Below are 26,387 nucleotides of genomic sequence, written 5' to 3' on the forward strand. Positions count from 1 at the left end.
CCTGCCTTTTTAAAAAAAAAAAACACAAAACAGTGTGTGACCTCACCGGGTACAGTTGTTTATGTCCATACTGAATAAACACCACAATTTAAAAATAAAATATTAACAGAAATAAAAATTGGACCCGGCTTTGGTCCCCATGAGGACTGTGGTCTTGACAAGGTCAGTGTTTTTGCATAAAAATGTCCTACAGAGGTAACACACACACACACACACACACACAGAGTAATGGAAGCACTGCGGCACACTGCGTGTATCAGCAGCAGCAGCAGCAGCAGAAGGCTGCATGGCTCAGCGTTCAAAGGGAGAGCGGAAGATAGGAGGAGGGAGGAAGGAGGAGGGGGAGAAGGAGGAGGGGGGAATGACTACACCGAGAGAGTAGGAGGAGGAAGAGGAGGGGGAGAGGACAATTTCCTTTCTGTAACACGCTGCAAGAACACACCGGGAAACGAAGCGAGGAAAGAAAATAACACGGGGGAGAAAAGAGCGAGAAAGAGAGAGGGTGAGGAGGAAACACTGCAGTCCCCCTGTCCCTCTGCTCGTCTGTCCGACCGTCGGCTTGGTATTTTTTTAATTGTTGGGGGTGGGGAGAAGAAAGAAATCGCATTTTCTTGTTACGGAGGCTTGCGAACGAACATGGGGGGAAGAGGGAGCTCCTGACGAGGATTGACTTCCAGTGAAGCTCTGCTATGCGCTGCAAGTCTGCGGTTAATAAGACAGAGAGGAGGTGAAGAAGAAGAAGAAGAATAAGGAGGAGAAGGAGGAGAAGAAGAAGAAGAAGGAGTCTGCTAGGGAAGACATGTTGAGGCTTTTCTCCGTCCTCAGGCTGCAGTAGGAGGTTGATGTAGAGCCTAAAAACAGACTCGTCAGAAATTAAAAAGAAAGGAGGCCAAATGGACACGGTGCGGTAGACTGTGTTCAGGAGCCATTGTTTTTGGACGGTGTTTATTTAATTGTTTTGTTATGATATGGAATGACGAAGGCCTCATAGGCAGTGAATAAATACACGGTCAGCAAACTCAACAGAGCTATTTATATGTAGGGGAACCGCTCGTCTTCTGAGTGTGGTGTTTATGGGAATTTTTTTAGTGTTTGGATCCGAAACATTTCCAGATATATCAACTCTTAAGAGGGTCATACAAAGGCCCTGCACCAGAGACACAGCGGAGGCTACCTGGCTGCTCTCATACTGTATTTAAAAAATAATAAAACACGAGGTTTGGTTTAAGCACAAAGGTGCACCAGGGAGGAACATTTTTAGCCCCGGTTTACCTCACGAGAGAGGGGGAAAAAAAGATTTTTAAATGTTAATGTCGACCGACGTTGCGTCAATCATGCTGCCCGTGTCCCGGGGTCTCATGGACCGGGATAGAGAGCTGGACACACTGGCCGGAGTGCACCCAAACCCGGGCGGTGCTCCTGCGGCTGTTCGGGGAATGAAGCGCGGAGACCCGGAGCCTGACGGACAGGCGGCGGCGGCTCTGGTGGACTCGGCCGGGGCGGAGTGCAAGCGTCCCCGCATCGATGGCTCAGGAGGACTCGGCGAGGTTGGTCAAATGAGCACCTTTGCTGGACTCTTATGTCCAAATGCAGTCACACCTGAGCACATGGGTCTCTGAATGCACAGTAGCTACCATTATTACCACAGTTTTATTTTAGTAACACACGTAGTAACCGTCTTATTACTGTGTTTTGAGTTTACGTGGTTGTTTATTAGAAGTGCCAAAGGAAAAGCTGCTGCAGTCACGCTGTGATTACAATCTGCGTTCAGAGGAGTGTTTGAGCAGCAGTAGTAGTCTATCTTCTTGCACACTAACACACCTGAAAATGCGTCACGTGACCATTCAGGTACAGTGGGCATGCGCATGCAGGTGTAAACAGAACATATTATCTTTGCAATTGTCTGCTTTTGAATTCTGTCATGAGAATGACGACGAGGTGAAACTAAAATTAAAAGTAAGTTTTAAAGGTTTAGGGTGTAAGAAATAATGGCATGAAATGGTGAGACTGTAGATTCTCAAGCATGTCAGGGAATTTCAGTTGTCTTTGCATACCTCAAAGGATGTCATTTGTCCATGTGGGCTGCTGTAGAAACATACTCAAGACAGTAGCCTCCATGAAGCAAACCCTTTGCCTCAAGTAAGTCTTATTCCAAAGCTACAAAAAATAAATCGATAAAGCATTTGTATTTATGGGTAGCATACTAAGCCCCTGTCAACAAACCCTCCTAAATACTATGCATTGGACCTTTAACATAACAACAACAACAACAACAACAACAACAAATCAAGGAGCAAATGCAAAAAAGAAAACTGCGTAATCATTTCCACAGGTCAGTTTCTGCCCATCCAGATAAAACTGCAGTTTTCAAACAAAAACAGAGCCAGCAGGGGTTTCAGGGGTTTTGAATGAAGGCAGCTAAGCACCCACCAGTGGGGCCACCAGTCCATTCCTTACTCTGCAGGAAATGACACCATGTTCACATGGTTGTGTTGACCTTTTCAGCGACAGCACATATTAACTGCATCATTTGTTTCTCTCGTAACTCGTTCATCACACAGGCGTGCACACTTGTGATGGCACAGTGACTTCAAATTTGATGATTTCTGTTGAGGAAGATGAAAACGGCCAAGAACATAGTATCTCTATCCATTTACTTGCTTCGCCGTTATTGTAATCTTCTGGTGCACTGATCACAGTGGTCTCTCTCTCTCAGACAGATGGCAATGGCAATTGAACGCATTGAACGCAGAATCGGTTATACTGTCGCACACATCACCTCGACAAATGGCTATGGATGGTCAGCGACCGCTAAGGGCATTGCAGTTGTCCACTCTGAAATACAATTAGTAGGGTACAAGGCTTGCGATATTACACCTCAGGTATTTAACGTCATGTTTATAAAGGAACTACAATTTGTCATCGTGCAATTTGTATGAACTGGAGTTACAGTCTTATTACGGTGCAGCTCAGAGATCCTGCTGCTTTAAACCCCCCTAAAGAGCACTGTGTTATATGAATATCACTGAAGTCTGTGCAGAGTTACAGCAGAGTCTAGGGAATGTAAACAGACTTGACCTTTATTATGCAAAAAACCCTCCAGTGTGTATCCTAATGGTGTGGACAGCATTTGTTTTAGAATAGAAATTGATGTATGTGTTTGCTTGTACGATCTTATTGGTTTGTGGGGGGGAGGAAGGGGACCCTTTGACTATGATGCAGTGCAATCAGCCAAAACCTAATCAGTCTAACTACTTTGTTTCTCAGACCCCTGCTTTTTTATTTTAATCACGATTAGCACCACAGTGCTTGGAATAAGCTCTCATTATGCATTTAACCTCTCTTGACCTTTTTCTGTTAAATGTCAGTGAAATCTATTTGCTTCTTTCTGTATTCCCTTTTCAGTTGTTTAAAAATGGTCAAATATTTCTTAATAAAGCACCAGAGGAGGACAGGAGGATGCTCAGGACATCATTACAGTATATTATGACGAGTGAAGCACTCCCTTTAAAGATAGAAAGCTTTCTCCCCGCCATGAAAGCACCAGTAATGGAGGTGAAGTGGCCTGTTTGCTCCTGTTTGGAAAACTAAATGGATGGCTTTACATTATCATGCTGTCTGTGTGTGTTGACAGACAGGCTTAGGAACATAATGCACTTAAAACCAGATGTGAATGGAAGAGTGTATGTCTGTGTGGGACAGAGAAGCACAGATCAATAGCTTCAGCACCTAAAATGTATTGAACGTGAGCTGGCTGGACAGTCCGGAAATGAGAGTGGGAAAAATACCCTCCCTCCCTCCCTCTTTCCCTCCCTCCATCCCTCTTTCCCTCCCCCTCCCTGACTCGCAGTTGGTGCAGGAACAGATTTGCCCTATCACTGGCAGTAAAGAGGCTTTGTTTCCAGCTAATAGGATCACATCTCAAACTGGAGGGGGCATTATAACCACACTGATCTCTGAGATCCTTATCTAAGGCAGTGGATTTACAATGCACAGGCACATACATAAACATACATGCTTGATACAGATTATAATAATTAAAATTAGATTTAACAACTAACAACTATTTTAATAAGCCACATTTATCACTCACTGTAACTGTCAGCCTCAGAGCCGCCAGGTGTAATGACTGTGACATACAGAATATTTATTACCCTAACCATGTGACGCCATGGATATTTAGCCAAAAAACAAAGTTGTTTTGCCTAGTTTTCCTACTATTTAAGGTTCTTGTCTTCCTAAGAAATATCTATAAAATGCACACAAGCACTTCTGTATAGCAAATCCTTAGAAGCAGGCAGAGTGGGGAAAGTATTAAAGAAAACCATTCCCTGGCTCATTAAAGCTCTGGGTCTCTTTTTCTCTATGCTTTATTGCCGATTAAGAAAAAATATATATATTGCTGACATCCCAGCAGGAGGTGAACTCTGACCTATGATTCAAGCCAGCACTTTGGGGTGTGGCTTTGAGTAAAGAGCAATCCATTTTAACAGCTGCAGCCTAATGATGGGATCTTTCCCATTTGGCTATTGACCCTGCTGTTTTTCTCATTAGCTGGCAGGGTATGATGTCATCACACTGTGGGGGTGGAATGCGCTGTCAAGTCAGATTTGTGAAGTTTAAGCAGAGCAGTTGTACATGTAAAAGTCAGTGCAGCACGCAGTATGTGACCAAATGCTCATCTAAAATGGGCAATATAAAGCGAGTGGAAGGAAAAAACAAACTGTGAGGAGTTCTAATGTTCAATGCTGCTCATAGAAACTGGACGCTGACCAGTTGAAAAGATATTTAAAGCGATCTTCTGGACAGGCATCGACTGGAGCGTTCCCTCTCAAAGATAAAATGAACATATTTGCCATATTGGCCTGCCTTTGCAGCACAGGTGAATCTGTTTATTTTTTCAGGGCAACAGGAAGCTCATAACACAACACCCTGCATCTCCAGCCCAGGTCAGATTTTGCGAAATGTTGAGAGGAGGTTGTCGACTTCAGTATGCATCCGGCGTGCTGAGCAGCCCATGTTTTGTTGTCACGGTGTAGGAACCGAGACTCAAACGTAATAAGGGCTTGCCTGCAGTGACAGCACCGGGGACAAATGACTTGACGAGGACATTAATGTAGGTGGATCACCGCTCTGCACTTTCATTTCAGTCCCGACACGGAAATAGAATGAAAAAGTCAAGAAAAGAAAAATGCACTCTGTGCTGCAAGTTCAGAATATTTATTTAGGTCTCTGTTTTCCCCTGATTAATGGCGAGAGGATGTCTGTTGACTGAATTGTATTTGAGAGACCAACAAACCGAAGACAATATGTACCTGTTCTCACTCCAAGTATTTAACATCTGTCTCATGTGATCACTAAAAATAATTATATTTTTTTATCTTTAAATAGCAAAAGGGGGGAAAAAGTTAGTATTATGGCTGACTGCTACACACGGTATATATCTTGGAAACTCTATAGTGTACAAATATGTATGGGTTATTATGAAACTCTTGTGGGTCAGCAGATGTCGACAGAGTTTGTGGTTTTTAATTGTGGCTCGGGATGCACTTGCATCCTGACTGAGCTCACACGAGTCTCCCTCCCCCAACTGCAATGAAATGATTTGTTGGTCTGAAGATATTTTCTTATTTTGATGGTGTACATAAATGTATTATTCATGTCTGTTAGCAACCAGACGTTTTTAGCATTTTGCCAATATTTCATCTGAGGAAAGTTTTCAATACTTATGTGTAATCCTATATAATTGACTATATAAACAGTTGTGTGGAAGCCAGCAGACGTAATTGAATTCAGACATTTTCTGTAGTTTCTGGTTGAATTCCTGGTAAAATGTCAAAACCAAATAGCAGGCTAGCGCATTTAAAGGAGTTTGGTCACTAGCTTTGGTCCCAGAAGTCCAGTTTCAGGCTCTGGTTCCAGTGGAGTTGATGAACGATGTAATGATGTAATCATGATGGTAATTGTTCTGCAATTAATTATTTCAGGCAAATCCTAATTGTATCCAATCAGCACTGATATAAATTGGGGTGGAAAATGACAGGTTTCCCTTATTGCAGATCAGTTTGATTATGAAACATGCAAATTGCTAACACATGCTGCTATGTGATTTATTTTAAGCCAGAACTGTCAAGGCAGCTTCCAAAATCCACTTGGACTGTAGCCCACATCTCCCTGAAGACACACGTGTAGGTTTACTGTGGAAAGTTGAAGGGATGTGAGGGAAAGTGAAGTTCACATCATCCAGTCGCATGTTTGGAGGCTTAGCACATAAGTGCTCTGTGGGTGAAAGGGATTCACATCCTCCTGACTAAACAGAGTCCTGCTTACAGTCAGGAAGGATGACTTTCCAAACAGTCAAATGTGGTCCCTCTTTTGGGGACTATAGCAGTCAAGCAGCAAGACACAGCACACAGACTCTTAACCTAATTGGAGAAACACACACACGCACACGCACGCACACAGTTATTTGAGAGGAGTAACAGCGTTCTAATGTAGAAGGGATCGCTGCTGACTTGTGAAAAGCTGGTGTGAAGGAGAAACTTGGGGCTGATTTGCACATAAGCAGCGGAGGCGTCAATGAGAAATGAGAAATTTCCAACTTTCCAAGCAGCAGCGTGAGCAGCAGCCAATTCAATCACATTATGCAAATATTCCGACAGACGGGGGCACTAGCCAATCAAATCAAGTTTATGTGTATAAGCTCAGATATTACACCACCCCAGAGGGAGCTCTTTTAAAGACCACTCTCCCCACTGCGGGTGTTTTTTGTTGGACATAATGCAACCAGCAATTGCGGGCTTGGCGTACATCATTTTCCAACATTAGCAACTCTTGCTATGACCTAAGCCATTACAGACTACTTTTCTAACTAAGATTCCTTTTGTTTACACCGCTGTGGTGGAAGGAAACGTTTCTGCAGAAGTGAGCGGTGCCATTGCAGCGTTTAAGCCATCTGAGTTTACACAGTTAGATCAGGCCATATATCGCAGAACTTGGCTGACTGAATGGGAGATGGTCGGCATTTATATCGCCCTTTTCTAGTCTTGGTGACCACTTTACACTACATTTTTACCATTGGCACATACATACCGCTCATCTATGTGCAGAATTTTCTAGCACACATTTTTCATACCCACTCACATGCTGCTGGCACAGCTGTCAGGACACATCGGCATGTAAACTAGCTGCGCAGGGAATCAAACCCACAACCTTCCATTAGGTGGTCGGAGACACATTGTGACCTCATTGAACAGAGGTGTAAATATGAGTCGGTGATGCGTCTCATGGTTCTTCACCTGCGTCGAAAAGCAAAGACGAGTCCATACAGTAGTGCGAGTTCACATGCGGCTAACGTTGTTGTTGTCGATGATATGGCAGTGCACAGATGGGGAGGTGACCGTGATCGGATAGCAGTTGGATCTCAATGTGGACACCGGAGACGCATGTGGTAAAGGCTATCCGATCACAGAAAACGCATTCTAATTCCAGATATGATGTCCCCGGCAGCTATTCACCATCTTCACTTTTATGAATACATCTGGTGAAGAGATGTCTGACATTTTGCCTGGCATATACTGTATGTGTTGCTTCATATATACCCCTGTGGATTTGAACAGTGCAACTTCCTGCCAAAATGGCGTTGTTTTGTTTCCAGCTGAGAGGATTGTTAAGCTTTGGTTCTGCCACTGTCAAGTGTTACATGTACATATACTTATGAGTCGGCCTTCAAAAGTGCCTGAGCTTCTCATCCTGTGTCCCCCCCCATTCAGGCTTTTTGGTCTCCCCCTCCTCCACTATTCTCCATCTGTTTACTTCGAGTCATGATGTTACTTTCTCATGATTGCTCAGACAGTCTTCCTGAGCCGATTTGTCCGTCCCCGTCCCCGTCCCCGTCCCCCAAAAAAAACATTACCATTAAAAAAAAAAAAAAAACCCTTGGCAGGAATTGGCTACTGTTTATCACTAGCCCTAAAATAGTCTTAACTCTTACTTTATATATTTTTATTATATATTTTTCATTTTATTCTCAAGTGATTGTGGTGTAGAGCGAGAGACGGATGCACACTCATCCTGAGCTGCTTCCATTCCCCATTCCTCCCAGTTCCTTAAGGAAATTAAGCACATGACTCCTCTTGTATGAGTCATTGTCTTTGCTCCCTCCATCTCATTTTGTTTTTGCTTTTCATTGCTGTCCATTTTCTGTTGTATTTCTGGCCCTGGTTCCTCCCTCAGCCTCTTAATCATATGAATTACAGATGTTTGTTCATACAACGTATATATATATTTTTTAATTTGTTTGGATCCCTCCTCTTCTTCATACCTTCACTTCATTGCATCACAGTTTGGCCTCACAGTAAAATAAGGTTTATACTTTATTCATGTTATTCAAGCCTCTAAGAAGTGATTCATTATTTATAGCTTCTACGTCCCAAAGCCAGTTCACTAAGTACATTTTTGGCTCTGAGATAGACTTGCACAAACAGCATTTTTCAATAGCGAGGACACGTCATTCTCCCCTCTCCAACACCAGGTCTCTTGCATTTGGAAATGTTGTGCTTACTTTTAGCGAAATAGCCCCATGGGGTCCAGAGTTAGATGGCTACAGTGTTAATCTGGCAAACCCAAGCTGTGAAGCATGCAGAGCAAAGTGTTTCCCCTCGGGACAATAGACGTGGGACATTGGTTCCAGATGAAAAAGGAGATCAGGGGAAGGACAGATAGAGGAGGGAGGAGTTGAGTTGTTTTCTAATGTAGTGATATGAAGCCGGAGATGGGCAAATCTGTTCTGTCCTTCAAAGCATGCTGTAATTGCTGCGAAAAGCTGCTTTTTAATGTAGTATATTAGCATAAAAGCGGGAACACAGCATAATGAGCATAAAGACAGAGACATCAAGAGACATCATCATTTATCTTTTAATATTTGGCTTTTGCATCTTATTTAACGATAATTCCTCACCAGATGTTTGATGTATTCGTCTCTACTCCACGCTACCAGAACACTGAGAGGAAAGTATTGGAGGGTGCCTCGGGGCTCATAATGGTATTTCACGCCATCGAGCTTCATTCTCACTGTCACTCCCGACCTCTTTGTGATTTAAGAGTCGTGGCTAGGCACTTTTTGCCCGTCTTTCATCTCCTCCTCGCATGATCTCACTTGCCCTCGTTATAGCGTCTTTATAAGCAGACAAAAGATCCACTGGGTGGAAAACTCCAGAGGAGATAGCAATAGTGTGTCACTGGAGTTAATTTGATTTGCAATCGGCAACACTAAAGAACTGTAAAGTCAAATATAGAGACACCACTAACTGGGGGAAAAAAGGAGCCCATGATCCTCTGTATTAAAAATTATATTTAGCAACTGTTTTTTTTAATTGACTAATTGCCCTCTTCTTTTTCAGAATAATGACCCTTTGACCCTTGGTTACCACGGCTACCCGTCTCATAGTCAGGTAAGGACAAATTGACGTCACTGCACACACATAACAATCTATGTTTCATAATATCCTGCCATTCCATCCTGAGGTGTTTGTGGATACAGTGTGTATGTGGCTTTTATATAGCTCAGTGAGGCTCTATAAACCACAAGGTGGGGGTGTAGATTATAATTTGTCAGTCGTGTAGAAGAAGACAAGCCTCCACACCCTTCACTCTTCCAACCCTCCCACGACTTTTCTTTCTCAAACAGTCAGCAGTATTGTTAATCATCTGAGAAAAACAAACCTATTTTTTTTCCCTTTATAGCACCTTTAAGCCTGCAAATATTTTTTTCTCTCTGCTAACAAACAAATAGAAATACCCATCCACAAAAAGAGCAAACACAACCTGTATTACATGTTTATTTTCTGCATGTGTGTGCGTGTGTAAGCCTGCAATCTGTTTACTCTTGTCTGTATTAGCTTACTGATTGTGTTATTAGACTGTTCAGTTCATGTGGTTAATCCTTCGATCATCCTCCGTTCATCCACTCATCCTCTCATGCTCTGCCCATAATCCCCTCATCCCTCTCACTCCTTGATGCCCAACAGCCTCTGGCTGCTTATCTGCTCCATCAGCCCCAAGCCTTCACTTGTACACTCTATTTCCTTCACTGTAAGTTTTTAGTAGCTGTGTTTAGAGCTGCTGATTATTTTCATAATCAGTTAATCTGTCGATTATTTTCTTGATTAATCGATTGATCGTTTGGTCCATAAAATATCAGAAAACCTTAAAAAAATGTTGAGCGGTGTTTGTCAAACCTTTTAAATGATGATGTTCTCAAATGTCTTATTTGTCCACAAACCAAAATGATTCACTTTTAATGATTTCTTTGTTATCCAGAGCAAAGAAATGAAGAAAATACTCACATTTAAGAAGCTTAAACAATCGAAAATCTTCTTTTAATCATGAAAAAAATCTTTGAACCGATTCATTGATAATCAAAATAGTTAGATTAATAATCGGTTCATCGATGAATTGTTTCAGCTAGCTGTGTGGTTGAGCGGCCAGCTTTCAAGACAATACTGTCTCCTTCCCTAATGACCACGTTCAAATAATAATCATAGTTTTACTTGTGTGAACAATGGTTGTGTCGGGATGGAAAGACGTCAGTGAAGGACCACATCAGGGACACAGCAGTGTGAACTGGCTTCTGACCAGGGTGGAAAAATGGCAGGGAGGAAGAAAACAATGCTGGGCAGCGTTGGCTCCCACAGCACCAAGGTGCTAAACTGTCAACAGCAGTGTGAGAATGATTTGATCAAAGGCTCCTGAAAGGAAAAGCCTGGAGAGCAGCATAGCCTGATGTGTGAGGAAACAACGTTTAATGGCACCATCTGTCTGTGGAAGATACAGCACATTTGTGTTGTCTCCACACTAGGGCTAACTGATACACGGTTAAAAAGGTTTTTGTGAAATTAGCAGGATACATGTCAGATAATTAAAATAGATTATTGCTCTCAAGTGAAAATTTAAAAAAAATTAAAAAAAATTAAATTTTAGTACATACAAAGGAAATGCAGAGTGTCTCCTCTTCACCCACTATATATGTAAGAAAATAGAAAGAAAATGCAACATGTGCAGTAACATTTGAAAACAGTGTTCTGTTGGCATGTCTAAAAACAAAGCTTGATGATGCACCAGAGCCATAGTTAGCATAACTCATCCTCAAACAATGTAATGATATAACCTTCAGCACCCCTCGGTGCTTAATCAGTGGTTAATCTGTTCAATCGTGAGGAACTGCACCTGCTCCTACTGTACATTACTGCCTTTGGTTTGCCAGCTAGCTGAGATGTCTTTGTCCTGCAAATGTGTCCTTCTCGATGCAAAAACATGCAGGGAGCTCTGCCGCTTTATTTAACATTTATTTAACAAGATGAGGAAATAAGATGGAGAGGACGGACAGAAAGAACACACTCCTGCTGTGAGGCTGCAGGTACCCCACAGTTTGAGAGAAAGACGGAGAGGGATGAAAATGTGTCTTATGTAAACCAAAGTGTTTACGTTCATATTCTGTGCCAAGACTGATGGACTGTGAAAATCACTTGCTTTGATCCCCACCAAAGCTTGTGTTCAGTTCCTCTGAACACGCTCCCAGGGTTTCAGGCTTTATACACACAGAAACAGACCTTTTTGTTTTCCGTCTTAAAAGGTTTTCAATAAATATCGTTTCAAGAAATGTCTTCAAACACAGGAACCTGCTCAAATGACCCCAAACAGTGTGGTGCATATGCCAGGCCTGTATATGGTGCTGTAGTGCTGCCAGAGGAATTCACCAAATGTGGAGAAGAAGACATGGAACGTGCTCATAAAGCTTGCACGCTGTGTATAAACTTTAAAAGAAATAATAATATATAAATGTACAGAGACAGAATGAATCAAGTCCATGGGGAGTAAGGAAAGAACAATAAAAGTAGAATACAAGTAACAGACCAAATAAACATGACTCACTAAAAGAAAGGGACGACCAGAACAAAGACAGTGACAGCGCAAGCAAGAGTAAGAGAGAATGTTGGGGGCTATGACATCATGGCTGTCCCAATGTTGTGGTTGTATACATGAAAATGCAATGGAGGCGTGTATTGTACACATATGTATATGTGTGTATATATATACACACACACACACACACACACACACACACACACACACACACACAGAGTATATTTTAAAAATTGCTTGCAGCAGCACCCAAGCATAATTCAAATGAACGATCAGCTGCAGCTGTTGTTTAGTTGCTGTTTGGTCTCACATTATACTTGGTGTTATTCACACAATGTAGGCAACAGTCAATATATGTATGATGTTAGAAATCACCTGAGAGTTTAGAAGCTGCTGTCAAATGGTACAAATACATCAAGACAAATATTTTGTTAGAGAAGATTACATTTCTATGAAGTGACATGCACATTTCTACCCACACAAGTCGCAATATAAGATTTCAGTCATTAAAGGAAATATAATTTGCTCCATAGAAGCTTAATAGTCATAATAATTAGTTTTTAATGCAGCTGCTAAATGTGCTGAAGACAAAGACTGGCCTGTGCGTTGGACGGCTGTTGACTCTCCTTAAGCATTTCCTTTATGTGACATGATACATGTCAGCTCAGAGACGCACACGTCCTTCCATTAGTGATGCATTAAGCGGCTCAAAGCACATCATTCCTTCATGTATCTGAGAAAAATATCTGCTAGCGGTTAGCTGCTGGTTAGTGCACAGTAATCAGTGCTGTTTGTATGTTGGAAGCAGCTGCCAACTGCTGTTGTTTTGGTCAAACAATGAGCTGAAAGAAGCTGTAAAGAGGATTTTAAGAATCAGGTCGGAATCGTCTATGTTTGTCACTACCGGTGACTCACGTTACAGCAGAGGCGGCTAATACCACACTGACAACAATAACACCATAACAAACGTTCAATATATACCTTATTACACTGAGATGAAACACATGGCATCAGTTGGAACCGTGGTTCTCAAACTGTGGTACGTGTACCACCAGTGGTACGTGAGCTTCCTCTGGTGATACTTGGAGGAAAATCAGAAATACTGTTCGACTGTATTTACTAGGGTATGTGAGCACAGTAATGAAATAATAATAATTAGAGTCACCTCATCTCTCGTTCTATCCTAATCTAATTTCGCTATATATAAATTATCTTATTAGGAATAAATCTGCCTCCTGTGAAAAGTGCCCGACAGTAACGTGATATTTCACATGATATCAACTGACAAGTTTTTTGCTTTATTACGCAGCCCTTGCATTATGTCACAGTTTGAACCACATACATGAAAAATTGTTGACTTATGATGAGATATTCTAACTTTTATTTTGATAGCGTTCAGACTTCTGATCTATGGTGGACGTGTTTTTACCAGGTCAGCTGCTGTCGTTACTTTTACTGAGAAGTGGCCTTTGTTTTCTAAACATGTGCCTGTTAAGGATGTAAAATTACCAACACATTTCGGTAAAAAGGTGCACGCCTGAAAACGGGACTAGATAGAAAGAAACAAAGTCTTCTTCACTTCCACTCCCAGTGGTGACAGCAGCCCCAGTTAACTCACCTACATGGAGAAAGAGAACAGAAGGAGAGAGAGTGGAGGGAGGGACTACGTCACGAGAGGGAAGCAGAAGGGAGGGGAAAGTTTGCAGGTGTGACAGAGGTAGGGGGGGAGGCGTCAGGCTGGGGGAGAGAGCGGAGAGAGAGAGAGAGAGAGAGAGATAGAGAGAGGAGGAAGACTGGAGAGGAGACAGAAGAGATGAGCAGGCAAGGGGCAAGGGCACAGCAGCAAAACAGAAGGCTGGGGGTAGAGGAAAAGGCAAGGAGTGAGTGGGAGAGGGAAAGAAAGGAGTGAGTGGGACTGAAGACAGAACAGAGAGGAAAAGAGAAAGAGGAGGAGGAGGAGAGCTCGAAAGGCAAGCAAGTAAGCGAGGAAGAGTGACGGGGACAGAGGCCAGCAGAGGAGGAGGAAGAGGTGGGAGGGGGGTGGGGGTGGTGGTTGGGGGTTGGCAGGGCAGCCGGAGCGAGCGGGGGCAGAGAGAGGGAGATTTTGAATCTGTGAGACAGACAAGAGAGACTGAGCTGGTGAGGTGACACAGACTCGGAGAGAGGGAGAGAAAGCCAGGAAGCGTGATAAGAGGAAAGGAGAGAGGAGCGACGACAGTTGGGAGTTGTTGCACAGAATACGATGATGGGACTGTACTATCCTTCCGTGTTGTCGGTGAGTGTGTATCTTTATATCTCTTCACGATCCGCTGTGTCTCTTCGCTAAAGCTCAGGCTCCACTGCACATGAAACGCTTGTCATTGAACATGAAATGTTAATTAACTACTAACAGATGAGGACTCTACTTGACCCCTTTACTGGAGTGGTCTAGTCAGGGCATTTCAGACTCTTGACAGGACTTGGCAGCCACGTTGTACAAGGTATATAAACACTGAAGCCAGTGTTGGAGGAATAGATGAGAGCAAGGAAGAGGTTGTATTGCTGAAGTTATGATTTCTGATGGTGAAATGCACGGTGAAGTAGCGGCGTATCATCGTACAGCGTTGTGGCATCTGTTCTACTGCCCCGAGCTAGAGGTGCACGCAATCTGAACATCAAGAGCTGTTCCTGCCAGAAACTGTGCTCTGCCATGTATTATGTATGTGCCTAAGAATCTACATGAACACATAGTACAGCATGTTAGTCTTTAGAGCTGGATGGAGCAGTTTACTGTGTTGTTACTTCAGTAAAGTCTGTTGAAATAACTGAGGGCAAAAGACTGAAAAGAGTGAAGGAATGGGGGAGGAGAGGTAAGTGAAAAAGTCTGTCGTCTATTGCCCCTGCAGCTGTCTCTGTACGTCGTCCAGGCCTGTGAGCGAAAGGGACAGGTGTCCACAGAACAGTTGTTTCTGTCTTTTTTTCTTTCTTTCTTTCTTTCTCAGTGCCTCTCTCTTTCTTGTCCTCCCTCTGCATCTTCTCTCTTCAGCTAACAAACACCTCCTCACTGTAATTTCTGTGTCACACATTTGACAAATGCACAGAAGCTCAAGCACACAGTGGGCTGCAAAGTTGGTGCGTGAAGTGTCTTGTTCATATCATTGCATTTCATTCGGTGTGAGTCAGGATGAGCGTGTGTGTTTTTCTTCCCGTCTTTGGCTTGTGTGTGCACACTCCTCTTTCAGCTGTACCTTGGATTCCTGCTTTCTTTACTGTTTGACCTCTTTTCTCCCTCCTCTCGCTTTCCCTGGGGCCACGGCAGCTGTTATCTCAATGTTTTCCTTTAAGAGTTCATGGAAGCGTGGGGGAGGGGTTGCATGAGAGAGAGAGAGAGAGAGAGAGAGAGAGATAGAATGGAACGGGGAAAATAGAAAAATTAATATTTTTTGAGGTGACTGGACACCTCCGGTCAGTTTACCATGGAATCCCGTGGATGATAAAGCTGAAAGCATGCAGAGATAGACATGCAAGCTGAACGAGATGGAGAGTAACGGAGATGATAATTGTAGGTCAACTGGAGGAAAATAGATTGTTCAGAGTTCAGTGACGCAATTTCAGACTGTAAAGCTGACTTTGCGCTTATGCGTGTCTGCGTAATAGTTGCCGCATGGCAGGGGTAATTTATTAGTTCTTTCATGTCTTACTTTCTGCTAATATTTTTGGCCTGTGCAGAAGAAGAGAGTTGAAGAAGCAGATTGAGAGCGAAAGACTAAAATATTTTCTCAAGCCCCACCTAAGCGTGAGCCCTAAGGCAAGGGAGAGACGCCTACCTGCTGCAAAAATACTCTCTGCCACACTTCTGCATAAACTGCAAACGCAGAGTGAGGACTCACCCACCCACCCGTCAACCTCCCCCTCCCCCCCAAAAAAATCTTGTTATTGATTCTTTTGCAGGGTTAACAATAATGGCTGTTAAATGATCCCAATGAGCCATGTTGCTGTGGAAACTTGTATGACTCATTCATTTTGTTGAGATTGTTGGATGTTTCGAGGCGTGAGGAAAATGTTGATGGGAAATCCATGAGAGTCAAACACCTTTTGCGCCGTGCTGAAAAAAAGGCTGTTATGAAATTGCTCAAACACTGAGCTGCCGTAACTGGTCTGCCTCTTCAGCAGCCATTTGCATTCCTAATGGCTCTGAAAGCACTTGCTGTGATGCATCTGCATGGTTTAAAAAAAAAAAAGAACCTGCCTTTGAAATAGATAGGGATTGCACTTGCCGACTCTTTGGTGGTGCAGTTGACAGTAACAACACTGTCTTCCAGCTGCCTTTTTGTTCATTTTTAAAAATACACCGGACGATCAGATGGAAGCTGCTCTGTTACAGAGCGCTCTATCTGAGTGCAAAACAAGACAAACTTGTTCCATAGTTATCGCTAATATATTGTAGGAGGCGGGTGAATGTTGGGTAAATATACATCTGTGTGTGTTTGTGTGCTCACCTGCACGTGTTTGTCAGCGGAGGCCTGTGTGTCTATAATGAAGAGTGAATGTGGATGGATAATGTCACCATCTTTTTGTCTTGGGATGTTTATTTTTATTATTCGTCTGCAGCAGGTGCAGGACGAGCATTGATACAGCCAACGAGGAGATGATGGGGGGGTGTTGCATGTCATATTGTGTATATTTGTTCCTGTAAATGTACGGTTAGTGGAAAAGGTGTCTCCCAGAACTGGCCTGTGGAAAAGGGCAATCATTTGTGATACTATACATGGAAAAGAAGGGGAGGGGTTTGTTTGACAAGCAGACATGCTACCCTATAAGGAGATGGAGATGAGTGTGGGAGGAGGAGCCGCGGCACTGCTGATATCCTGTTGCTATGAAGCAAATGGTCTTGATTGACATATGTGGGGGTGGGACGTATGCAAGGGTCCCGTCTGGATTTTATGAAGCGTAAAGAAGTGAAGCACACAGCAGAGAGAGTGGGAGGATAGGGAGAACAGCAGCAAGAGGAGCAGAGAGGGGAGGAGGAAGAGTGATGGAGGAGGAAGAGGGTTTGACGTGGGCTGGAATAATTTAACAAGAGGGTGTCTCCTGGCTCATCTGTATGCTGCAGACGCGACAGAAACGTTTCTCCAGCTGTTTGCAGCTTGGGTAATAACAGCAGAGTCAAGAGCCCAGATCTGAGCTGAGCACCATTTCTCCACTTAATATGATTATTAAGACAAAATGTAAGCCTCTGTAATGGTATGAATCATGTTTGCCATCATCAAGTTTGTTGAATTAGACTATAGAATAATAGCTTGAGGCTCGAGAAAGTAATCCTGAAACGTCATTATTCATGTGAAATGACCCAGTGCTGCCCCAGTTAGCTCTTAGCCTCTCTCCTCTCCTCTCCTCTCCTCTCCTCTCCTCTCCTCTCCTCTCCTCTCCTCTCCTCTCCTCTCCTCTCCTTGTGTAGTGAGGCTGCTGCAGACGAGCACATTCTACAACATGCCTCCTCCTCAGACACACTTGCTGCTGCTAACTGACCCAGAAGTAAGCCAGCCACAGCCACTGCTCTGAGTCACTGGCTTTGCCTGGCCAACACATACACTTACACAACCCTTAATGCCTTCACGCCAGGGGAGAGTATGGACACAAACGCACACACACGCTGACATGCACATGACATGATGTACACAAACAAATCGAGCACAAACGCACAGCATACTGCATGCTTGGGAACAAGGCGGCAATTCTCTTTCTCAAAATTATACCCCCCTTCTCTGCCTTTGTTTTCCTCCTTTTATCTTATGTGAATTTCTTCAGTTGATGCTTTTGTCCTGATGCCACTTGCAGCCAAAAAAGGCCTGTAGCTTGTGGGCAGAAACCCCCCCAGCATGCAGGCAGGAACCCACTATTTCGGGAGATAACGAGCTGTTGACATAGTGTATCAGGTAGAGAGAGGAGGGCTATTGAGATGCGGCTAAAATGGATCTCCTCTGAAAAGGCCAATCGTCAAATACAAATACAAGTTGTTTCTGGCCAGTATCTCCGCTTCTATTTTGGTCTGGCAGCAACAGCCGGGATTGTCCATTCTCCTGCAAAGCTGTACCGTAGAGTCTCTATTTTGTGTATGAGTAACTGCAATGAGGAGGATGGTCTGACTCAGAAATATGATGTTGTCAGTGGTATGGAAAGAGAATGATATATAACTGTCGCAGCCAAAATAAAGAACACCCCAAGTGTGAATCATTAAAATCCAAGTCACTATCATTCTGTCTGAGTTGTATCACAGCTTGTCAAATCCATGCCTGACTCATCTGTAGTCGAGTGAGTTGTGTCATGAGTCATGAATGTTGGTACTGGAGTATGACAATAGTGGGGCCATGCTGGACATATTAATGCAGAGTAGGAGGGTAGTTTCCTGACAAATCTAATAAGAGGTACTAGGTTTTTTTTTATTGCTCTTAGTCTGAACTCTGCACAGCAGTGCTTTAAGATCCATGTTAATGACAGCATGCAGATGATGAATGTGTTTACTGAAGAGTGTGCAACACACTAGTGGGTGGCCCAACAGAACGACCGATACATCGACTCTGCCGTTGGAAGAACTGCACTGCTGCCATTCCTCCTATGGCTGTTTTCCACTATACAGTTCTAGCATGACTCAGCTTGGTTCTACTTGTTTTGTTTGCTTTTTTCATTAGTGATAGTACCTGGTGCTTTTTTAGTACCTGCTCTGGCGACGTTCCTAGTGAGCTGAGCCGATACTAAAATGTGACGTTGACAGACTGCCGGCCACTGATTGGCAGAGAGTGTCGTCACTGGAAGAGTCGTGAGCGCGACGTCCGACACAAGAATCAAATCAAACAATGCAGAACTGTAGATCAGCAAGGACATTATTAAAATCTCAATATTCAACAGTGGAGTCTGGTGTATTTAGTGACAGCACTGCTGAAAGCGGTGATCCTGAGCCGAATCACAACCCATTCAGCCGTAGTTTAGCTCAGCGACTGTGTCAGACAGAGTCTGTGCTCCAGTCATGCAGGAAGTACTGAACTCATCTTTTTAATGAACTGATTCTCACGATTCAGTGTTCACTAGTTTGTGTGTTTGTGTCACGTATAAAACAACATCACAGCCGTGCTATGACGACCCCAGCCATGTTGAGGAGGTACTATAGTAATGGAAAACAAACATGCCTGATACCAAACTGTGTAGAGTCAAGCTGTGCCAGCAGGACGGGCCAAATAGTGCAAAAACTGTTTAGTAGAAAAGTGCCATTAGTTTTCCAAACCTGTTTGAGAAGCTGTCGACAGCTTTTTTTTAATCATATCTGCGTTGTATGAGTATTAAAACACTATTGTTTGAGAACGGCTCCTAGAGTGGGGAAAATCTCAAAACACCACCCTTGCCTTTTTGTGTGGACAGCCAATATACGCTACTGTGATGTCATAATCCCACCTCTTTCTTGTGCTGGCATTTGCCGTTGTTGTCGTGTTTGTTTGGTCTGTTTGCTTTATGACAACTTTTATTTTCTTTCCTTCATCCCCGTGACTTTCTTCATTCTGTCTGTGTTTGTATATGCATAGTACAGCGTTGTTGTTTTTTTTGGGGGGGGGGGGGGGGGGGGATTAGGGTTAGGGTCCATGCAGATGAACACCTTTCCTGAAACAATACTGTGTTTATGGAAAACAACAAAGGAAAAATACTGTTAACCTTTTGTTCTGTTTCCGTGTGGCTGGGACCTGAGACTTTACCTTCACATAGACAGAAAAGTTTCTGTTTTTGGTGTCAGTGTCACGACCATATCATCTTCTACTCCTCCCATTTTATCATTTGACCAGCGCTCGGCTATCAACTTTCCCTTTTCTAGTTGGTCCCAGTAGGTGGATTCCAGTTTCTCCAGTTGTGTTTGTCATCCAGGTTAGCCCCTACCTGGTGACCCAGAACGACTTGCTCCGCCCAATATCATTTTCACCTCTGCAAACGGTTGCACAAGGATGACAGTAATTCATCGTGTAGCGTTGCATATTATGTATTTTTATGTCCCCGTCTAAACTGGGTAATATTTTAGCCCCAGCTCAATTCTTCTGTCTAAATCCAACACATTATACAATGAACAAATTAATATAATGATGTCATTACTCGCATCACGTGTGTATATATGCGTCTTCAAATTAAGAAAACAAGAGGCAGTGATGAGGAATGGAGCGTCATACTGCTGGAAATACTTGGAAATGCAGGATTTATTCTATAGTAATAAGGATGACCACGTTTTCGAGACTTAAATGGGCATTTACATCCACATTAGTGTTATATAAGCAAAGTCATAATGTCATTTTTATGGCTGTGTAACATCATGGGAAAGCAAAGGTTTGAGAGATGTTGTGACGTTTGTGAAAGGAGATTGGAAAAAGGTTCATACAGCTGCAGGCTTTAGCTGAGCGGACACATCGCCTCTCTGAAAACACGAATGAAGTTAAACCTGGACACTGTGGTCAGTAATCTGGTGGCTTGTGCCTGGAACTTCATTGTGACGGCGCCAAAATTGTATAAGCGTGGGCACACAAGTCAGTGCCAGGTTTACAGTGTAAAGATTGGTGATAAACCTGTATTTACTGCACTATCAGGGAGAGGAGAGAGCGTGAGCTAACAGGATTGCTGGTTGTGATTGCCCTGTCATGAAATCTCGACTGGAAAACCTGAGCTGCAGTCATAAAAGGTTTGAGATCAACATGGTTGAACTACATGTAACTCCTGGTACGGCTTCCTTTGCTCTGAAATCAGAAGGGAAAATGAGGAGTGGCCACTGGGGTAAAGTCGTTTCTGACGACACCCAATATATAACCTGTAGATTAATGCTAAACAGTTGCTCTGAGACCTGTTCATGTCAAAGTAATAAATAATAGTCTCCAAACCTTTTATTAAAAACGCCCAATCACAGTTAATTGTATATATTATATTTAATCTCTTTTATGTATTATCTGTAGCAAGTGATTTTTATAATTACTGATAAAATTATAGGATTGGTGCGTTAATTTAAAGATTCAAAACATTTTAAAGCAGCATTTTATGATCATGTAACATACAATAAATTAATCAGATCAATAAATCATTTCATGTAAATTAGTAATAAAATATTAGATTTTTAAAGTTATTTTTTGAATCTGGGTTAACATGATCTGTAAATTATTGTTTGCTTCACTAAAAATATCGCAAGCAACCGATGTATTATTTTATACTTTGTAAATGTTAGACATTAATTTTGTCTGTCAGCGAGGACAAACTCTGACATTAAATCGACACAGTTTACCCAGTGCAGCTCATCTGCAGTCATGTCAAAATATCGATGTGATCCGTGCCGACTGAGTGCGTCGCTGGTTTGTCAGTGAATCGAGGGATTTGGCTACCATGTCACAGGTGTGATGCTGAAAAAGGTCAAAATCTGGGAGACAGATGGTACACGCACGCACGCACGCACGCACACACGCACACACACACAAAGCCTCCCACACTTTTATCACTCCCAAAGGGACAGTGATCTATTGTGCAACTGAGATGGGCATCACCGTGTTCTGTCAGTAAGTCTCGCGCACACACACACACACACACACACACACACACACACACACACACACACACACACATAGATAGGTGAGTCTTTGGGATGTTTCATAGATGTACATTAACTTTCTAGATCATCACCTGAGCTTAAACTTCTAACTCTACTTTCCTCAACCTCTTGGGACACTGTGCCGACTTCCATTGATTTGGACAGCCAGGTTGATCCCTAACCCTCACCACAACCAGTTAATGCCTAACCACAATGTTTATTGTAACCCTAAATGTAACCAGCTCCTCAGAAATGGGGTTCTGCTGCATTAGGACCAGGTTTTATTCTCCATTATGACTACCGGCGCTGACAAAGTCAGTATTTGTGCGTTTGTCATAAAAGACTGAATCATTTTGAATAACTATCTAATAGTGATTATTTAGGCTGAGCTTGCGATATGATTCACGATAAGAGAGGAATGGTCATTTTTACATAATAATCATTTAAGATGATTACTGTGAGATATTTGTGCAGAACTGTGAGAAACAAAGATGTTTTCTTCAGTCTGTAGAAGGTGATTTGTATAGGTCAGTGCAATGTTTAATCTAAAATGGTAATTTGGAACACATTTTGGCTTTAACAAATATTGCACCACCTTGAAAATTGGAGTCGGCCATATTGCAATTTTGATAGAATTTAAATGAATTGTTCAGCACATGCACACACACACACACACACAGACCATGCAGCAGAGCAGATGTCAAATAGAGCTCTAAGCCTTTTTAGAGGCATTATGCATGTCATGGGGAAAAGAAATGGGGTTTGTAAAATGCTAGCTTGATGTCAGGTTGTTGTGCATTTTATTTTTAAAATGGCTGTCTTTTATTATATGGATTTGCATTGTGGTATTTTTGATACTTTTACTAATCACTGTGTGCACACGACTAAATATTCTAATTTTACTGTCGGATAATAAACGCCCGTCTCTTGTTGTGGTCCGGTTTGAGTCCACTGATCATCACGTTCACTACAACAGTATGAATTAAACTCGTGTTGAGACATTCATGGTCTCTCCACTGACTTTTCCTGTTTTGCTGTCAGCTTCACACAGTGAGGAGCCCGACTCTGGACTCTGCATCTCGCGTTTTCTCAGTCTCGAACTGACTAAGTAGTTACGTGCAGTTTTGAGAGAGCGATGTGAAAGGAGCTAGGTTTATCCTGTGCAGCTATGATCAGAAACAGGTCATGCCTTTTCTATCAGTCATCGCCTTTTATCATCCATCCCCCCTTCTCTCTCATCCCTGCTGTCTCCCTCTGCTCTCTAAGTGTTACCATTTAGGGTATCCATGCCTCTCTGCCAGCAGCAAGGAATGTGTGTGTGAGAGACGGCGTGCGTGTGTTGTTATAGCCTGTTTTATGTTTTCGTGTCTCCACCATGTGTTTGCGGGATGCTCGTATTGTTCTCCTCAGCACTTGAATATCGGTAACTTGCTGGGGGTAATAATGTACACACAGTCCTCAGGCAGGCTGCCTCAATAACAGCTGGTCCTTTTGTGTGAGCGTCGAGGTGTGTGGGTGATGGTGTGTCAAAGGTGGTTTGTGTGCAGAGGCGTTTGTGAGAGTGTGCGAGACACTCACCATTGTACAACACTCAGAGCATCGAGGCATTTGACCCTTAATAATAGATGTGGCTGCAGTGAATGTTTAATGAGCGGGGGTGTAGATACAGGCACATATTTACACACGGGGAAAGGGAAATATAATAGCCAGGCTTTTATGACTTTTAGACTGGAGCTCTCGTGAGAGTTGTGTCGTCTGTGTTCGAGTGATGCTCTTGGTAAAACGCGACAACCGTAGAATCTCACCTGATGACTTCATCGGTCACTCACCACCACCTTCCCTGACTCTTTCCTTCTTTAAACAGGGCTCTCAGGATAGTGCTGGCGGTCAGGAGGGACTTGTACCCCCACCTTTCTCTGCGTTCCCTCCGCCACCTCCTCCACCCCCCCAGAACGGCCTGGCTCTGGATTACGGGGGCAGCCTGTACGCAGCGGGGGCAGTGCAGGGTCCTGTGGAAGCTGGCGGAGCAGCGAGCGGTGCCGCCAATGCCGCCAACAGCCTCGGTGTCCAAGTGAGTGCCAGCCTCTTCCTCTTTGTACAGCCCACATCTGAGTGCAACAGAGCCAGAGTGTGCATTGATAAAGACAGATTTACCGACAAAAAACAAAAAGGCTGCACCAATTTGACCTTGCCCACATGAAAACACAATTTTAATACTGCAGAAATCCTCAGGCTACTGTCATATGTGACACTTTTGTTTGTTTGTTTTTGTGTGTGAAGTCTCAACTTGACCCCGTCACAAATCCAAATGCATTTAAAAATCTATTGTGTAAGAATTAGTGACATCTATGGTGAGACTGTGGATTGTAACAAACACTTGTCCATTCAACTGTGTCAGGGAACTATGGTGGCCCTCACATACCAGAAAGGATGTTGTTCTTGTCCGTTTGTTTAAAAAGTCTTTGCATGAAAGATGCGCCCTGGCCGGTTTGTCTGGTCATGCTGCAGTAGAAACATGGCAGCCTCTGTAAAGCACTGCTTACGCTTACGTACATGTAAACGGTATTATACTAAGGAAAACCAATTCATTTTATTAGTGATGACACACTTCAATATGTCACACACTGGACCTTTAAATAGGTTATAAACCGATAAGTTAAAAGTGTTTTGTGTGTAAGGGGAAAATGTCTTTTATCTACATGTCTTTTTGGCATATTACATTTTTGTACGTGTAACTTGGATCTAAATCAGCCGTCACTTGAATTGTGCCTGGCACTGTTTGGCAGTCGCTCAGTCCACTTTAAGTTTGACTCTAAGAAGTTCTTGTATCAGCAAAATCTTGTTACATAAGTGAATGGACCGAGAGAAAAAAAAAGCATGGCAGCTTTCCTGTCCAATATCTTTCTGTGGGAAAGCACATCATTTATTTCCCAAAATGAAGAGTTAGTCTCTTTAAATAGCTTTGTATGCCCCTGTACTTTCACACTAAACATATAGATTTAAAGAAAAAAATAAACGTGTTGCAAACTAAATGAAATCTACAGCAAATATGAAATAAAGTTGCCTGATTTTCTGTTTCGAAATACCTATAAACAAACAAAAACATTAACCAGTTAAAGAAAACTAACAGCAGACACTGAAATCTACAGCTACAACAATGTAAAGATGGTTTTATCGTCTCATCTCACAGCTTCATTGACACATGACCTTTGTGTTTCCCTCTCTTTATCTCCTCTGTGTCTCCCACATGTCCTTTTGCCCCAGCAGTCAGATGGCTCCTCTCAGATTGACGGACAGTCTGGGGTTGGCTCAGGTGGAGGAGTCAGTGGAGGCGCGGGGGACGACTCAGACTCCAAGATGACCCCCAAGCGACTCCACGTGTCCAACATCCCCTTCCGCTTCCGAGACCCTGACCTACGGCAGATGTTTGGGGTTGGTACACTACAGTTGATATGATTCTTTCACAATGTTTTTGCATGTAAAGGAATTGATGTTGTCATGTTGAAACAGGATATCCACAACCGATTCTTTCAGTATCAGCTTGTCAACATGATATTTGAAGTCAAGTGTAAAAAAAAAACAACATGGTCCTGTGCTCAGTTCTTTTGTATTGGGGAAAGGACTGTGAAATGTGATGCACACGAAAAAAAAAGCAGAGGCACGTAAAATGTGGGAGAGAAAGGACTCCCAGAGCTGTCTCAGTGCCAGCTCATCATGGTTGAACAGTGCTGACACGCCGTGGCAAGAGTGCAACACAGGACTCGCATGCTCATTCAGTCTTTTCATTTCCCTGTTTCCTCTTTTGTTCCAGCAATTTGGCAAGATCCTTGACGTTGAGATCATTTTCAATGAGAGAGGATCCAAGGTAAGACGCTGGAATAACACCTGAGGGCTGTACTAAGAAAGCTTGTTCAACACAGCCAGGCTTTATTTGAGTGAGGTGGCTCAACGAAACCTAAAGCCTCAGTCAGAGATAACAAGTATCGTGACCGTGGTTGGATGCTTTGTCAATCCAGGTGGCCTCCTTCTGGCTCTGTGCACGTTCATGTGAACTGGAGCATTTGGCTCTATTTCTGCACAAACTGGCGTTTAAAGTAGTTTTTTTGGCAGATGTGTGAATGAATGAATAATCAACAATATCAGAGACAAAAAGGGAGAGGATGTGCCACACTCTGCTTCTTGGTTTTCTTGATTTCTTTGTAGATCAATTTACATTAAAAAGCATCAGCTTGAGTTAATAGAGAGGGAGGGAGACAGTTCATTATCTTAATTAGATTGTGTGTTTCAGAGATGTATGGAAAAAGAGATGACAACGGCCTGTGTTGGTGCACTTTTACAGTCTGTGCACAGGGAGGGAGAAGTGGGTCAGCTCAGGTTGTTGATTAATGCATATTTTTGTATCTTGGACAGTGTTTCTGTCACCCCAATCTCACTAGAACGGTCAAACCACATCCAAAGAGGCTGACTAATTTAAGTGCGGCTCTTTAATGTCCATTTTAAAGCCAGGTTGCCGTGGTGATCTAGCTCGGTTAAAAGAGAGCCACCTTTATGTCACACAAAACTCTTTAAGTCTCAATTTACCTCGCTAAGCCACTGATCTTCATAGTTCAGCCCTCTGATTCCTTACAATATATCAACACAAGTGAAGTCAAAGGCAAACCTTAACAGCGACTTCCATCATTTGCTCACTCTCCTCCTCCTCCTTGTCTTTTTCCATTCTCGTCTCTTCTCTGCCGGCAGGGTTTTGGTTTTGTAACGTTTGAGTCGAGTGCAGATGCAGAGAGGGCCAGAGAGAAGCTGCACGGCACGCTGGTGGAAGGACGTAAAATCGAGGTAACTCGCCATCTTAGCAACAGTGACCATTCTCTCCCCCGTTTTCCCTTCCATG

The 26,387-nt window shown here is 43.1% G+C and overlaps 1 protein-coding gene across 7 annotated transcripts in view; it reads left to right on the top strand.

Annotated features, from left to right (window-relative positions):
- The first annotated feature begins 402 nt into the window (after nt 1-402).
- rbfox2 (RNA binding fox-1 homolog 2) overlaps nt 403-26,387 on the top strand; it is a 40,091-nt gene continuing 14,106 nt past the window's right edge. For 5 of the 7 annotated variants that reach the window (XR_009241529.1, XM_058641770.1, XM_058641772.1 and 2 more), the window contains exons 1-6: nt 404-1,547; nt 9,402-9,452; nt 23,364-23,570; nt 24,764-24,931; nt 25,311-25,364; nt 26,240-26,332. Coding sequence is in view for 6 of the 7 variants with exons in the window: in XM_058641770.1 (XP_058497753.1) it covers nt 1,305-1,547; nt 9,402-9,452; nt 23,364-23,570; nt 24,764-24,931; nt 25,311-25,364; nt 26,240-26,332 (816 nt within the window). In the remaining variant the exon portion in view is untranslated. Of the gene's footprint in view, nt 1,548-9,401; nt 9,453-13,990; nt 14,198-23,363; nt 23,571-24,763; nt 24,932-25,310; nt 25,365-26,239; nt 26,333-26,387 lie in introns of those variants that run through there. The other 2 variants (XM_058641771.1, XM_058641776.1) reach the window with 2 other exon arrangements.

Source organism: Solea solea, chromosome 10 (assembly GCF_958295425.1).
Source record: "Solea solea chromosome 10, fSolSol10.1, whole genome shotgun sequence".
In the NCBI taxonomy this organism is placed as follows: Eukaryota; Metazoa; Chordata; class Actinopteri; order Pleuronectiformes; family Soleidae; genus Solea; species Solea solea.